Raw genomic sequence first — 14,856 nt, 5'->3', positions numbered from 1 at the left:
CTACCATTCATTTGATAGCAATCTTCTGCTGTGAAGGGATGACAACAACCTACTGCACTACTCCCACAGATGGAAGACATCTGTCTCTAGAACAAGCCCCAGAGAGGCCACTATCAAGTAGCTTCAGAGGTGGCTTAGGAGAACATAAGACATTCCAGTTTCCAGGAGGAAGAATTTTTCTCTGACTGACAGAAAAAAGTGTGAAAAAAAAAATCCTGTTTAGTCTTTGCATGAATTTTTGCTGTGTTCAGCAGGTGCATTAGGATGCATCAGAAGGGTGTGATTAAAACATACTGGCCACAAAGGTCCTGCCTTTTCAGTAGAAGATTGCTACTACTGCAGGAGGCTGTGGCCACTGGGAGTCAGGGCTCTTTACAGAATCAGAAATGGGTAAGCAAATTTACATTTGTCCCTTCTAGTAAATGCTGCAAAGAGAGTGGAATAAACAAAATCACTGGAATACTCAACTTCCACATTAGTTTAGAAGTCCTTTATAAATGCTTGTGCCATGACAGCCAGATTGCAGCAGCTGACTGGTTTAAGCATCAGTTTTGCTCCTGGCAGGGCAGGGGGGCAGCAGCACTGGGGATTCTCAGTGGGCCGAGCACACTGCCAGCCCTGCAAAATGGCCAGGGCAGCAATTTAAACCCTGATCATTCCTACTGTGATTCCATGTCAGCTCTGGGGAAAAAAATCCTGCTGCATCTCTGCTGCTGAGAGAGCCAGAGGAGCTTGTGTGGTCAGCACGAGTGAAGGGAAGTCGAACGTCTACCCTGAAGAGAAGCAGAATTTGACACATCAGTAGACTGGAAAATGGTAGCAAAGCATGAAGCATGGAAGCTGTGACTCATGCTGCCATTCCATCATTGGGGAAATGAGAAGGAAACACATGGGAGATTCAGAAGATCCATCAGCAAGCATGATGAATAGCTTTCAAACACAGTACACCATTATTTTGAGGCTGTCTGTGGAACATGCCTACTGTATATTGTCCTTGCAGACCTCTTGAATGGTATTACTGATCTTTCTTCAAATACTGTTTAGAAGTTTTCATATAGCCTCCTTAACATGAACCTATTGGTTAGTTGTTCCTGCAGTTAAACTCTGAGTTAAAATGAATGAAAGAGTTCCCAATTTCTATCCTACTGCAACACAGGAACCTTGATACAGCCTCTAGGCATATTGTGATGTCCAGTAAATTACGTGACCAATGTGTCCGTTCTTGAATAGGCAGGGGTCAGCAGTATCGAGGCCATGCTGATGAGAACGCAGCTACGCTGGGCAGGGCACGTCTCCAGGATGGAGGATCACCGCCTTCCGAAGATTGTGCTCTATGGTGAACTCGCCACCAGCTGCCGCAAGAGAGGAGCCCCAAAGAAGAGATACAAGGACTGTCTGAAACAACACCTCAGCCTTGGCCATATTGACTGCCACCAATGGTCCACTCTGGTCTCCAATCGGGATTCATGGAGACACACCATTCATGACGCTGCTGCTTCCTTTGAGAATGCATGGAGAGTCAGTCTTGAGGAGAAAAGACAACGCAGAAAGAACCTTTTCTTGCCAATATCACCTAGGGAGACGTTCCGCTGTGCCTTTTGTGACCGGACCTGCCTATCCCGTATCGGCCTTTTTAGCCACCAGCACGCTTGCAGCAAGCCTGGGTAGTGCCTTTCTCAAATCTTCGTTCGCGAAGCCTAGCCATGATGACACAAAAGTAATCTCAACATACAGAATAATTGCAATTGATACAAATAATCTAAATTAATCACAGAAAACTCTCATTTTGCATGTGTCAGTTTAGCAGAAACTTGACTGTCCTATGGACTTACTGCACCCATTTCATCCAAGCATATTGGGCAACCAATGAAATACTTAGTGAGTACCATAGAATCATAGAATCATAGAATCGATTGGGTTGGAAAAGACCTCCAAGATCATCGAGTCCAACCCTTGGTCGAACCCTAGTCCATTTACTAGATCATGGCACCCAGCGCCACATCCAATCTGCGTTTAAAAATCTCTAGGGATGGTGAATCCACCACCTCTCCGGGCAGCCCATTCCAATGCCTGATTACTCTCTCTGGAAAGAACTTTTTTCTGATATCCAACTTAAATTTGCCCTGGCAGAGCTTAAGCCCGTGACCCCTTGTCCTATTGCTGAGTGCCTGGGAGCAGAGACCAGCCCCCACCCGGCTAGAACTTCCCTTCAGGTAGTTCTAGACAGTGATAAGGTCACCTCTGAGCCTCCTCTTCTCCAGGCTAAACAACTCCAGCTCACTCAGCCTCTCCCCATAGGGCTTGTGCTCCAGTCCCTTCACCAGCCTTATTGCTCTTCTCTGGACCCGCTCCAGCACCTCAATATCCTTTCTGAACTGAGGGGTCCAGAACTGAACACAGTACTCAAAGTGTGGCCTCACCAATGCAGAGTACAGGGGAAGGATCACTTCCCTGGTCCTGCTGGCCCCGCTATTTTTGATACAGGACAGGATCCCATTGGCCTTCTTGGCCACCTGGGCACACTGTTGGCTCATGTTGAGCTCCCTGTCAATTAGTACTCCAAGGTCCCTTTCTGCCTGGCTGCTCTCCAGCCACTCTGTGCCCAGCCTGTAGCGCTGCAGGGGGTTGTTGCAGCCAAAGTGCAGGACCCATAAGATGTTCGACATTAATCCTTTACCATTTCCTCTTTACAGCCAACTTTTCTCCTCTTCTCTTTCCTTTTGCAAAGATTCAGCCTTGCTAATGCAACAACCTCTTCCTTTCTGTTTTTATCTGTAACAGAATTCATGCAGATTCAGTAACACTGATATGGACACCTTCTCCTTTGGACACTATCCCACATACTATAATTTGCCTCTCTGTTGTATTTAGTTCTGCAAGTTCAATATGGCATCAGAAGATCTTCCAGGATAATATTCTCATGAGAATGTATAGTCTTAAAATAAAGAAGCTCATGATCCTCATAAATATGGATTAAAAGGCTGTTGCAGCTCTTGCTAGGGCACAAGAAGTTCTCTGCCATGCTGGAGAACAGACTCACTCAGGTCTCGCTCAGGTCTGCAGGCCTATCACAGACAATTCCGGCTGATTAGTTGAGTTTGGTTTCCGCTTAGTTGATATCTCAGGCAGAGAAGGATTCCAGAAGTACTTTCAGATCAATGAGCACATGGGCAGGCTGGACAAGGGAAACACACAACTTGCCTATTGTCCTGCACACCAAATCCACACACACATCTGCCCCTTCTATATTTTTCTCTGGCATATGTCTCAGATTCAGAATTGAGCATAAATTTTAAAATATGTGAGCTTTGAATGACAGCCTGGTTTAATTTTTGCAAAATTACCCCTATTTTCAGACAGAACAAATCAAAATCCCAGACCTTTAAGCCCCTCTGATGTAGAACCTTATGTGTTCCCATTTAAGATGCCTCTGACCAGCCACTCCCTCAGCACCAACCGAGGGCGGTTCCAGACATGCTTTCTGCTATGTGCTCTTGATTGACTATTCCTATTTCTCCAAGCAATGACCCCTGCTCATCATAATAGGAAATAAAACCTTGCTGAAAATACAATGCTTGGATTCCTTCTCTTCCCTGAATTACTGGGAGGGAAATGGATGTCTCTCAAGTGCAGAATCACATGCACAATGGTCTCTTAACACTTGCTCTGAGGTCTTTTCCATTTTCACATAAATCTTTTTTATATTGTACTCCCACCAACTAGTCATTTTATTTTTGGCTTCACTACAGTAAACTTAATTTAACATTATGGCTTTTTTGTAGTTGTTGGTCTGCTTTTATGACTAATGAGTTTTAGACAGGAAATTCATAAAAACAGAACAAAACCATCTATAATAAGCAAGCAGTAAAGACAGGTCTATTTTTCCTTAGAATAATTGTGTGCCTGAGCACAAAAGAATGTGAAAGTCGCATGTTAGGCTACAAAATCACAGTGGAAGGTCAATCTAAAAAACTTCATTGAGATCCTCAAGCATCAAATGACTGATAAGACAGAATAATAACACAGAATGTCTGTTCAAGTGTGCAGCTGTTTAGCCTACACACCCTCTACATTGATGAGCAATTATTCTACACAGTATGGGAAAGCCACATGCTTGCCACAGCAGTCACTTGTTTTGTAAGTCAGGTTTGTTGGCTTGGTGGGTTTTTGTGGGTAGTTTTATATCTGGTTTTTAAATGAAGTGCAGTTTTTAATCATAGTATACTTCAGCTGCTGGACTATAGAATATTTATAGGTTCAAAGAGAGAAGAATTGACACAACAAGTTTTAGAAGCAGCTTCAGACTGCAAGGTTCAATGTTTTAGTATTCAAAGACAAACATGTATCTGATCAGCAAAAGCTGGGGATTCCTTTCTAGCTTTGCACATAAAAGAACAGGATGGAAAAATGTGCAGAAAGTTTTTGCAAAATTTTCATGGAATCCATCACACTATGTAGAAAAATGTATTAATAATCAACTGGTTAAGAGAAATGGTATACTCAAAACATTAACACTGCCACTACCTTTGACTTATTTGAAGGGTTACAAGGAGTTAGAATATAAAAATTACACAGGAGGTACAGAATTTTTATGCCGTTCCATTTACACACATAATGTGAAAAAGCCCCAGTCTCTCAGCCATAGCAGAAATCAGTCCAACTGGAAAGCCGTAGCTCCTCGCCTGTTTAACCAGCAAATAGCTCCAATACTTCTCTAATAGCCACATTCTTAGTGACTGTTCCATTCGTGGTTTTAATTTTCAACTGTTCCAACTCTCTGTTTCTCAAAGCTTTACGCTACTTTTTTCTCATATACATACTCACACCCCATCAAAGAGCATCCATCAAATCCTCCCCCAGCATGTCATGGCTTTGGTGGTGCTGGATGAACCTCCGCTCACGACAGTGACTTCAGCTAAGAGCTCACTGAAAGCTTTAACTGTTTTAACCTATTACATTCCACTTGCATTTCTTGCAAGCTTCCTGGTTGTCAACTAGGCAACTGCTCACTAGCTGTGTGTGAATAAAATCTGGGATTTCTGCCCAAGATTGCCTCTCACATCAATCTACCTCCTAGCAAAGTATTAGCAGGGGTGGGGGAAAATATCAATTACTGGGCATACTTCTGTAGTATTTGGAAATTCTGAGGATAAAATGTATAGGTCTGTACAGAAATCTTAAGCAAAATGACGCAGTCAGATCTTATTAGTGCTATGGTAGTGTACCATGAGAACAAAACTGAATGGTGACACTGCTTGTAAGGAAAGAACACATCATGGTAGAGATCACAACACACAGACTCATACTCTGTAATTTCACACTGAAACCTTCCTCAAGTAACTGCTCACCTTTTTGAAAGGAATTCACAACTAATAAAAGTACAAGATAATTCTGCTCTCTATGTTTGCAGATGGTTTGGAATGGTCTCTAAGGAAACTGGTACTTGAGCAGAATTATTCTTTACAAGTAAATGTAGTCATACTGCATTTTGACAACTCCCACTACCAATTGTTCTGCTCTAAAAGACAAACGTCAAAATGATGTAGAACTGCATTTACCTGTAAATGCTGACAAACGTTGCTCAAGCCAGTGGCATCTCGGGAAGTGCTTTTATAGCTGTGGCAAATTCCCTTTTGTGATGTGTAATTCATACTATTTTAAATTATCAGGAGTTAGATTGCTGTATAAGATAGCCTATATCCTTATTTCTATCTCAAGTGTTCTGCATTGTTTATCAAGCACCTAAGCACATTTGTCATCTTGCTTTTTAGTGAGGAAAAACATGCAGCCATTGGTTATTGTGACAGCTGGGAAACGTAAGTGTTCAACCCATTCAACTAATCAGTTGGTGGAAACAAAATCAACATTTATTTTCTCTTAATATGAAAAGCCTGAATATAAACTGCTTACCTGCCTGTTTTCCAAAAGAATATAAATGGAAAGATGGATACACCAGTTCCATTAACATGAATTAAAATTTAAATATGCACTGAATGTGGGAAGGCAAAAATCAGTACATTCATTCAATTACCCCCCAGCAACATTACATAAACACAATTAAAGCAAATATTCTAGATCCAGCAACATACATGACCCCCCAAAAATTGTTAAATAGGTTGTTGTTCTTTTAGTTCAGTGAAACTGTATTCTGCTTTTTTTTTCTTTTGTGGAAAGAATTCACTTTTTTCATCTGACTCCAGACTGACATACAGAAACCACAGTCCCATACTCCACAAACCACGTGCATCACTTCCAAACCACAATTATAATATTGCTTTGGAAAACACAGAATACAAATCAAATTATTTCCCCCACATGGTACACTTTGGGATTCCTGCACCATTGTATGCTACTGGCATACAGTAATTACTGAAAAGGAGATAATTACATAAAATCTGTTGTTTAAAGTGCAGAAACATCTCTTATCACTGCACAACATTTCAAGGTCTGCATAGGGTAAGACTATTTAATGTCACAGAAAAATGTGCTTCAAAAGGAAAAGTTACTATCAGACAGCTTACATAGAAGAACTCACCATTACTCTACAACTTTCCAAAACCATACCAGAACAGCTTCAGTGTCTTTAGTTGCAATTTTATCTTACACTAAAACTAGACAGAATGTGAAGCAAACATCAATGCATCCTAAGGAAGTGTGAGCTCTTAATTACAGTGTTACCTTGCCTATGACTGCATTGTCTCATAGCATTTAGGGTGATCCTACATGGTCATTTGCAGGTAGGCAAAAATGTTTTCTACTTGTGCAGCTGACTGACTGCAATTCAGTTCTGAATCTCAAATAGTACAACCACAGTTCACACCTCTATCCCATGATTTCATCAGAAAGGCCCACTCAGAGCAATACACAAAGCCCTCTAAAGCTCTGCCCTCAGAGATTTGTCATCATTTCTTGTCAAAACTGGGGTTTATAGCTTGAGTCCTGTGGTAACCGCAGCTGCACAATTTCTGCATCAGAGTTCTGCTGCTTTCAGCCAGGAAAAGGTACAGAGTGAATGAATTTACCTCAACTGTCAAAAGATTGTGTAGCCATGACCTTGATACAACTCCATCCTGATTCTTTGTTTAGACCTCATCACAACTTGTTCATAGAAGGGTCACACAGAAAAGGAATGTGCCACTTTTTGCATGGGTTTAGTGGTTTTTATAGATTATTTCCATACTTCTTTCAGCTACTTCATAGTCCCCACCATTCCTAAATTTTAACTTATAATTTTTGTGGGGTTTAATTTTTATACAATGCCTTTTCCATATAGCACTATGTGAAAAGGATGTTGTTGTACTTTTTGCATGTGCTGATGCAGTTTTTATCAACAGCATTACAATTCTGTTGAATTTCAACTTCTTAAACAATTGGGTGGGGAAGATAAGGAGCATTAACTTTTTTCTTTTCAGAACAACTAAGAAAGAGCAAACTAGAGTAATTTAAAGACTGAAAATCTCCAGTACATTTTCTAATTTGCTGTATAAAACCCACTTATAAGTCCATTGCTCTGTATGGTGTAACTGCAGCTCACATAGTGGAGGCAAGGAAATTGAACATCTAGGTAACTTCAGGAGCTGGAGTACCAGCAGATATGAACTGAAGAAAAAATGTCAACCCAAGAACTGGACTGGAGTCTTCTAGCAAATATTTAATTGAATTGCTCTCCAAAACACAAGCAAACAAAAAATTTCCCATCTTATGCTGGTTTTGGCTAGGATGGAGTTAATCTCTTCACCATCAAGTGTTCCAGCCACACCACCCAAGTCAAACAAGGCAAAGGTGGTGACTGGGAGAATGAAAGACTTCCCATGGTAGGAAAAGATCGGCTTTGAGACCATCAAAGGAACCTGAAGGTACACAAGTCCATAGAACCTGATGAGATGCATCTGGAGGTCCTGAGGGACCTGGAGGATGAAGTGAGGGAATGGCAGTGTGGTATTTAGTTGCCATGACCCCTCTCTTTTTATGTCTTTGTAGGAAGATGAAGTTAGACTCTGTTCAGACCCTTAATAGTCACAAAGGCACTTGCAGGAACCTCAGAAGATAATCCAGCCTTATTCTTGTAAGTGCAAAGAACTATGATTTTTACAGTATGAACTGCCTAGAGGTACCCACATTTCTCCTTTGATTGTAGAGGGAGAGATTTTGACTAGATATCTAAATTACACAGAACTAAAATCGGGTGTGATTAATGCTCTGATGACATTGAGGTGAAAATGGTGAGCATCAAATGGGCAGTATCAGTTCTTCCACAGATAAGGACTACAATGGGTAAATGGAATGAAAGCATAGCACAATGTTTAATATGCAAAGTATTAAAAAACCCATAAATGCCTTTTATCTTTGCTTTCATGCATATTCTCAGTCCCTAAATGCTAAGTGGGATTACTTATGCTTTAAATTTGAAGTGCTAGCTCAGTTCCAGAATGCGTGGTCAGCACCCCAGTTTCCCTTTTCAGCACATTTCAAAAGATGTGAACTGGTTGAAGAAAACCTACACCATAATGATCTGAAGTCTGGTAACATCAGGAATGAGTGAAAACCCAAGACTTCTGCACAGCTTAGAAAAGGGAGTCGGAACTCTCAGTGTTCCATTCCACCTCAGTGCTACTGTGCTGAAATGGATAGACAGGGAGACATGTTCTTCCATCACTCTAAATAACTTGGATGAGATCAGTTGGTAGTCTTAGTGTTCTAATTAAGTGTCCAGCATCTAAAATTTCCCATTACAATTAACAAAGCTCTTACAGCATGAAGAGTTCCATCTTACCTTCCATGTGTGACTGCGACACCTCCAAGACCAGATGGTGTAGCATGTGAATGGTGAGGCAAGTACCTCCAGTGCTGCCACCATTTCTGTACCCCATATGCATGTATGTACATACATTGGCTTGTAGAACTATATCTCCCTCTGGCATCATTGAGCAGCCCCAGAAATATGTTGTGCTCTACTGTTTTAGTTGTTTGTATACTATTGAACAACATCTTCATAGATGCAAATCTCATAATAAAAATAGTATATCTAATGATTCAAACTTTGTGTATCAGATGGATTTCAACATGATATTAGTTTACTAAGCAGGGTTTGTATCTCTAGGAACTTCAGCTTGTGAAATTGAGTAGAATATAGATTTTTCTAAAATAGAGTTAACATGAGTTTCATTGTGAACACTGGAGTGTTCCTTGGGTTTGAAATTTAGCAATGATCTTACTGCTGTTTATCTTGTCAGACAACTGACACAATCACATTGTCACGTGCTTGGACAGGTTTTGATATTGTAGCTGGTTGAACTAGGGAAAATTCCTCTACAGGGCTCTCATCCCTCTCATCCTTTTAGTCTTTACTCCAGAAACTGAGATGGCTAAAGATTTTGGTTTTATACCTTTGAACTTGAAACCACCAGTAGACTGTGTGTCTGAGAATTGCTGAAGAAACTTTGTGCTTGATGGTAGTTCCACTTCACGATACAAAAAAATAATTTCTTGCTTTGCAGTAGGTTAAAAATGTATTACTGAGCTCAGACACAGCATAGTTTGGGCACAAAAACTCCAGTGACAATTTCAAGAGAACTAAATTTTGTACTTAACCACTCAGGAAGCCTCACTGAGTTCCACTGATTTTTGATTAAGCAAAACAGACAAACACAACTATCATTGTCCTTCCTCCAATCAGTGGTCTCTTTCTGAAATCAGTGCTTCTGTATTACACTGGAGTTAAAAGGTCCTTATATCAAGAGAAAATTCTTATTTCATCAAAGATCTACCGTGCTTGTGTTATTCACATTGTATCTCATAAATGTTGCTGTTCAAATCATGGATATTTTGCTGACATAGAAGGGTTTTTATTTTGGGGGTTTTTTTCCTCATAATTGCTCTTCCTATTGATTCTAATATAACTTCCATTGTAAATACACTCAATGGGTTAATTTTGCTCTCACTTAATCTTCCTGGGTTCCACAATAAATTTTTTGGTTTGGTAATAATGCAGGAACATTTTTAAGAAAGATCTTCAAGGAGAGGTTTTTTGTTATTTTTTTAATTAAGGTTTTATGCAGGATAAACATCATTCTCAATGACAGTCTGCCCAATCCCTATACTTTATATTAAGAAACATGCAAAAGACCTTGTGCATAAAGGATGAAGAGTCTGAGTGTTTAGTCCCAGAATCTGTTGGGATGTGCGAAAACTGACAGAATTTCCTTTTTCCATTTCCATGGAAAAATCCACAAAAGCTTGATTGCCAGGAGTTGATGCCCTCAAAAGTTTTCAGTGATCATCAAGGCACTTTCTGTCTTTCTATATTATTCAGGAACAATAAATATCTCCAAATGTCACAAATGCACCTGAGGTGATCTGCAACATTGTGAAAACCACTCCTCTAAATTCTGAAAACCTGTAAAACACACTTTACATAGTTGCAGAATCTCACCTGCACTATAAAAAGTCATTTTTTTTGCCACATACCTTTTTTTTGTTGGTGGGACAAATGTAGAAATTGTCAATAACAGTGACAATCCCAGGCTGGAGATTCAACTTTGTGTATAAGGTCCCAAAATCTGAAGACCTGAAAGAAATCAAACATCTGTGAGTGCTCTCTTCTAAAGGGTTCATCATTGAAACTCTGCAAAAAAAGCCCCACTTCATGGCACTAATTGTCCATTTTCAATGCTTTTATACCATTCTTTTGTTCTTTTCAGTGTTCCATAGCCACCAAAAGAAACATGCCACTACTAAGTATATTATTCTAGGTTTGGAAAAACATGGATAGTTCTGTCTGTGTTTTACAGTTCTGTGCAGTGACAGAAGCCTGACATGTACACCTTTCTATCACCACCCACAAGGGGGGAAAAAGAGTTGTGCAGAGCACAGGCTCTTTGGCAAGTACTAACAGCACCTCCTCAGCTATGCAGGAAAAGCAGAGCTGACTTCAGAGCTTGCTGTTGCATAAGAGAAGAATTTGGCCTGAGATCTGGAAGGCTCACATTGGACTTCTACCAGAATCAGTACTTGATAAAGGTATCCATCCTCTCCTCCAGCTCTTTTTCAGAGGATTGCTAAATTTTGAGTGAATAAAATCGAAGTCAGTACTTGGCCATCTGTATGTCACGCACCTGCATCTGTGAGTATTTCAAATGTGGGCACTCTGATGAATTTGTTTCATACTCCTGAAAAATATGCCCTGAAAAATGGCATCTGTGCTACTCATTTGTATTGCCAATGTCAGTTATAGAAAGAATAGACAAGTAAAACATAAGTATTAGAAACTGTTGCTGAAATTCAAAGGAAGCGACATTCATATTTAAATCACTTTGGATGAAACCTTGTTTGTTCTATTTAGGATCAATTTGTACCATACACTCTCTCCATATTTATAGTTATACATTTTGCATTTGGAAAGGGACTCACACACATGTAAGGCACTTGTCCCTTCTTGAAGAAGCACTCCCTATGACAGAGTTGGTGTGAGAACGTCCACTCCATACTCCCTTTTCTTTTCACTGGAATAACAATCTCCTTTACAAACCGAGCTGAAGGTATCTTGCCCAGTACCTCTGCATCATTGGGAACATGCAACAGCTCCCATGTCCAAGAGAACGAAGACGAGATCTCTGCCCCTCCCAGTGTGACACAGGATTGCCTATGCAGTGATTTCTGTCCTATAGCCCCATTCTAACACATTCATTACTCTGAGAAGGGCTCTCCTGGCCCAGAGGATTCACTGCTGAAGTTTGTAGGTACATGACTGAATACAATGAGAGAGAAAAGTGAGAAACCAAACTCCTGGCTGAGTGTGTACACCTTGACAGGTAGCCCACTGCCTGAGACCTCCTGCAAGGCATGTGAGGCATATAAGTCCCCAGGGGGCTGGTTCCTGCAGGAGGCTGCCATGACTGCTCACTTGTGTCCCAGTCCCACCAAGTATTTCACTTGAGTCAGAGAGCATGTCTGAAGAAGCAGAGGTGGCTGATGTGCTTTTATACATCCAGCCTTCCTTGTGATATATGAACTTTCAGCTGCAGTCATGGAGCAGCTTTCTATGTCTTTGGTATCACCAAGCATAGTGGATAGCCGAGGATGATATGCCTGGATCAGGTCCTAAGGGATACCAAGTAAAGGAGGGCTCATGTTTACCTTGTTCTTTTTCCTTCTCTAAAAGTCAAAAAAAACCCCTAACTGGTCATAAGCCTGTAACACACAGAACACACAGCCTCAAGCTGAGAGTTTAACCCTTTTATAGTGATATCTGAATGGATTTGATCTGATTTTCCCCCTCCTCCCTCACACACACAATGTTGCTTCACTTTCAGATATACAGCAATGAATTACAGAGGTTAATGGAATCATAGCCACGCAGTTTTGAAAAATAATTATGTAGAAATCAAATACATACAACTGCAGTGTACTGGACACTCAGTACAGAATGAATTAAATTCTAAGGAGAATAGGATGGACAGTGCTAAACCTAATTTGCCAGGGCTGTATGACAGAAAAGAAATCAAAGCAAAGACTAAAATACTGACTTCAGCCAGATGTACTGAAATCATGCAGAACAAGCATGCATGATGGAAACATAACCTAGTCTATTCTCTTTGAGGAGAGAATATCAGGTCAGTGGTTTGCCCAGTAATAGCATCCTGAAATAATTCTCTGAACCTTAAAGATGACTCAATTTACTTTGAAGAGGCAGTTCCAGGATTAATACAATGGGACCACTGGAGAGTGACACTGCGGGAGGGACAGTGGCAGCAACTGTACCAAGGTATGAAAAGAGTATGGGCAGGAAGCCCAAAGAGGATAAGCCATTTCTAAGATAAAAGTTCCAGTCTAAAACTTCCTCTTCTAATTCTCATGACTTTTAAAAAGTACTGCAAGAAAGGAATGAGGTTTTAAAAAAGCATAGTGCACTATGGTAACTACGATATTTTCAGACAAAGGTAGACAAACTAGATAGTCAAAAATCTTTTATTTTCATATACAAATTAGCAAGCTCATGGGGGAAAAGAATCCTGTTCCAACCTGAGCCAATAGGCTAATGCATCTCCATAAAAGTGCACTATGCCTAAGCAGGAAAACCCAGATTGGAGAAATCTATTCAGACTTCCAAACCTTTTTTATTATAGTCCAGACTTGAGGGAGACCAGGAACGTCAGCTACTCTTTGAGACATTTACACACAAGATGATACAGTTCAAGGACATCATTCAAAGGAAGCAGTGTGCAAAATAATTGGTTTTCCACGTCTGCTACAGAGAAAACAGGTCACCCCAACCTTTTTACTTGAGATATAAATCCTAAATTCCTGGCTCTGCATATATAAAGAACTAACATTTTGTACCATACAGCTAGAACCGAGTTCCATGTATTTGCACTACTGGGCTCCAGATAGTGTTGGGGAGGATGAATTCCGGGATCTCAGTGCATGCCTATTTCAATATATTACAAAATGTGCTTTGTATAAAATTAAGGAGAGGAGGAGTATGATTTTCCAGTCATAAAGATATTTTTTTTTGTCTGTTAGAAACTAAACTAGTGCTGTGTCAAAAGTGTTAAGGAAATGGGAAAAAACCCAAATGAATCATCTGTTTATCAGTATAAACACATTCTCTTTCCTTCCTAAGACAGATATTTCAAGTTATAATGGAAAGAAGATATACATGTACCTGATGAGAAGAGGAAATTTTCCTCCTCTAGCGTGGCTTATTTGCAGTGGTAGCACAGCAGCAGAACTCCATAAACCAGAGCAAGTAGTGCAAAGACTACTTTTGTAAAGATGAGCCGGACGTGCAGCTCCAAATGATCTGGACAGAGGCAGACAGGATTTTGGCTTTCAGTGAGTAACTGCAGAGGATACAGCAAGTGACACACAGGATGTCTCCTGCTGCTGGGCATCCTCCTGTGCACCACAGGCTACAGGTTACAGGGAGGGCAAAGCTCAGTGGAGGACTCATAGAAAACACATCTCCCAGTATCCAGGTGATGGGTGACAGAACCTCAGATGGCTGAATGATTCCCCATGTACTGATGAAGACATTACACAACCTGAGTCTGACAGAGCTTGCGGCTGCATGATAATTTCTTCGAAAGTATGTACATCTGCTGAAACATGTGCCGTTCTTTTTTTTGTTGTTTTTTTTTCCTTTAAGGAAAAATCAGTCATCACTGCAAGAACAGCATGTCCAAATACCAATCTGAAAAATTATACAATGATAATCCAGCACAGACATAATTAAATCTTTTTAGCTTGTTTTAATACTGTGAGCTCAAAAAGTAGGAAAACTTCCAAGTGGTACAGACATGTGCCCTGATGAAATAAAACTCCCAAAGCCCCTAAACTCTGAGTAAATTTGGGTCTCATCCTTGAAAATGCAACTTTTTTCTGTTGAAGCTAAAATAAATCTATGCCTAACATAATTTGGAACTGTATCTAAACACTGGATCTGGACATCTTCCAACAGAAATATTGAGAAAGAAGAAGAAATTTAACAGATACCAAAAGAGATGTGAACCAAATGTTTGCCTGTCTTAACTTCACTATCATTATATAGCTCTCCACTGCTGACTCACACCTATGATTCAATATTGCTTATTGTTAGTTGCCTTTTCAGATTATATTTACAAGTCGATATTAAAAAATACATAAGGAACATTAAAATGAATATATAGTAGAATGTTAATGAAGATTCCTGGAGACAAAAATTGTACTCACAAGTCAAATGTAATACTCAAAGAAAACATCAACTGCAAGTCTTCCCTTTTTTTTGTTTTTTGTTTTTTGTTTGTTTAGGTTTTTTTAATGGATTGAAGAGACACACTAGAAAGAGAATGGTTGGAACAGTTCACATACATGTTCATC

General features: G+C 40.1%; 1 protein-coding gene across 5 annotated transcripts in view; it reads right to left on the bottom strand.

Annotated features, from left to right (window-relative positions):
* SORCS2 (sortilin related VPS10 domain containing receptor 2) overlaps positions 1 to 14,856 on the bottom strand; it is a 553,207-nt gene that overhangs the window by 232,790 nt on the left and 305,561 nt on the right. For all 5 annotated transcript variants that reach the window (XM_071556850.1, XM_071556852.1, XM_071556851.1 and 2 more), the window contains exon 3: positions 10,468 to 10,567. In XM_071556850.1, coding sequence (XP_071412951.1) covers positions 10,468 to 10,567 — 100 coding nt within the window. The remainder of the gene's footprint in view (positions 1 to 10,467; positions 10,568 to 14,856) is intronic.

Source organism: Pithys albifrons, chromosome 5 (assembly GCF_047495875.1).
Source record: "Pithys albifrons albifrons isolate INPA30051 chromosome 5, PitAlb_v1, whole genome shotgun sequence".
In the NCBI taxonomy this organism is placed as follows: domain Eukaryota; kingdom Metazoa; phylum Chordata; class Aves; order Passeriformes; family Thamnophilidae; genus Pithys; species Pithys albifrons.
This window is presented reverse-complemented; position numbering and strand designations above follow the sequence as displayed.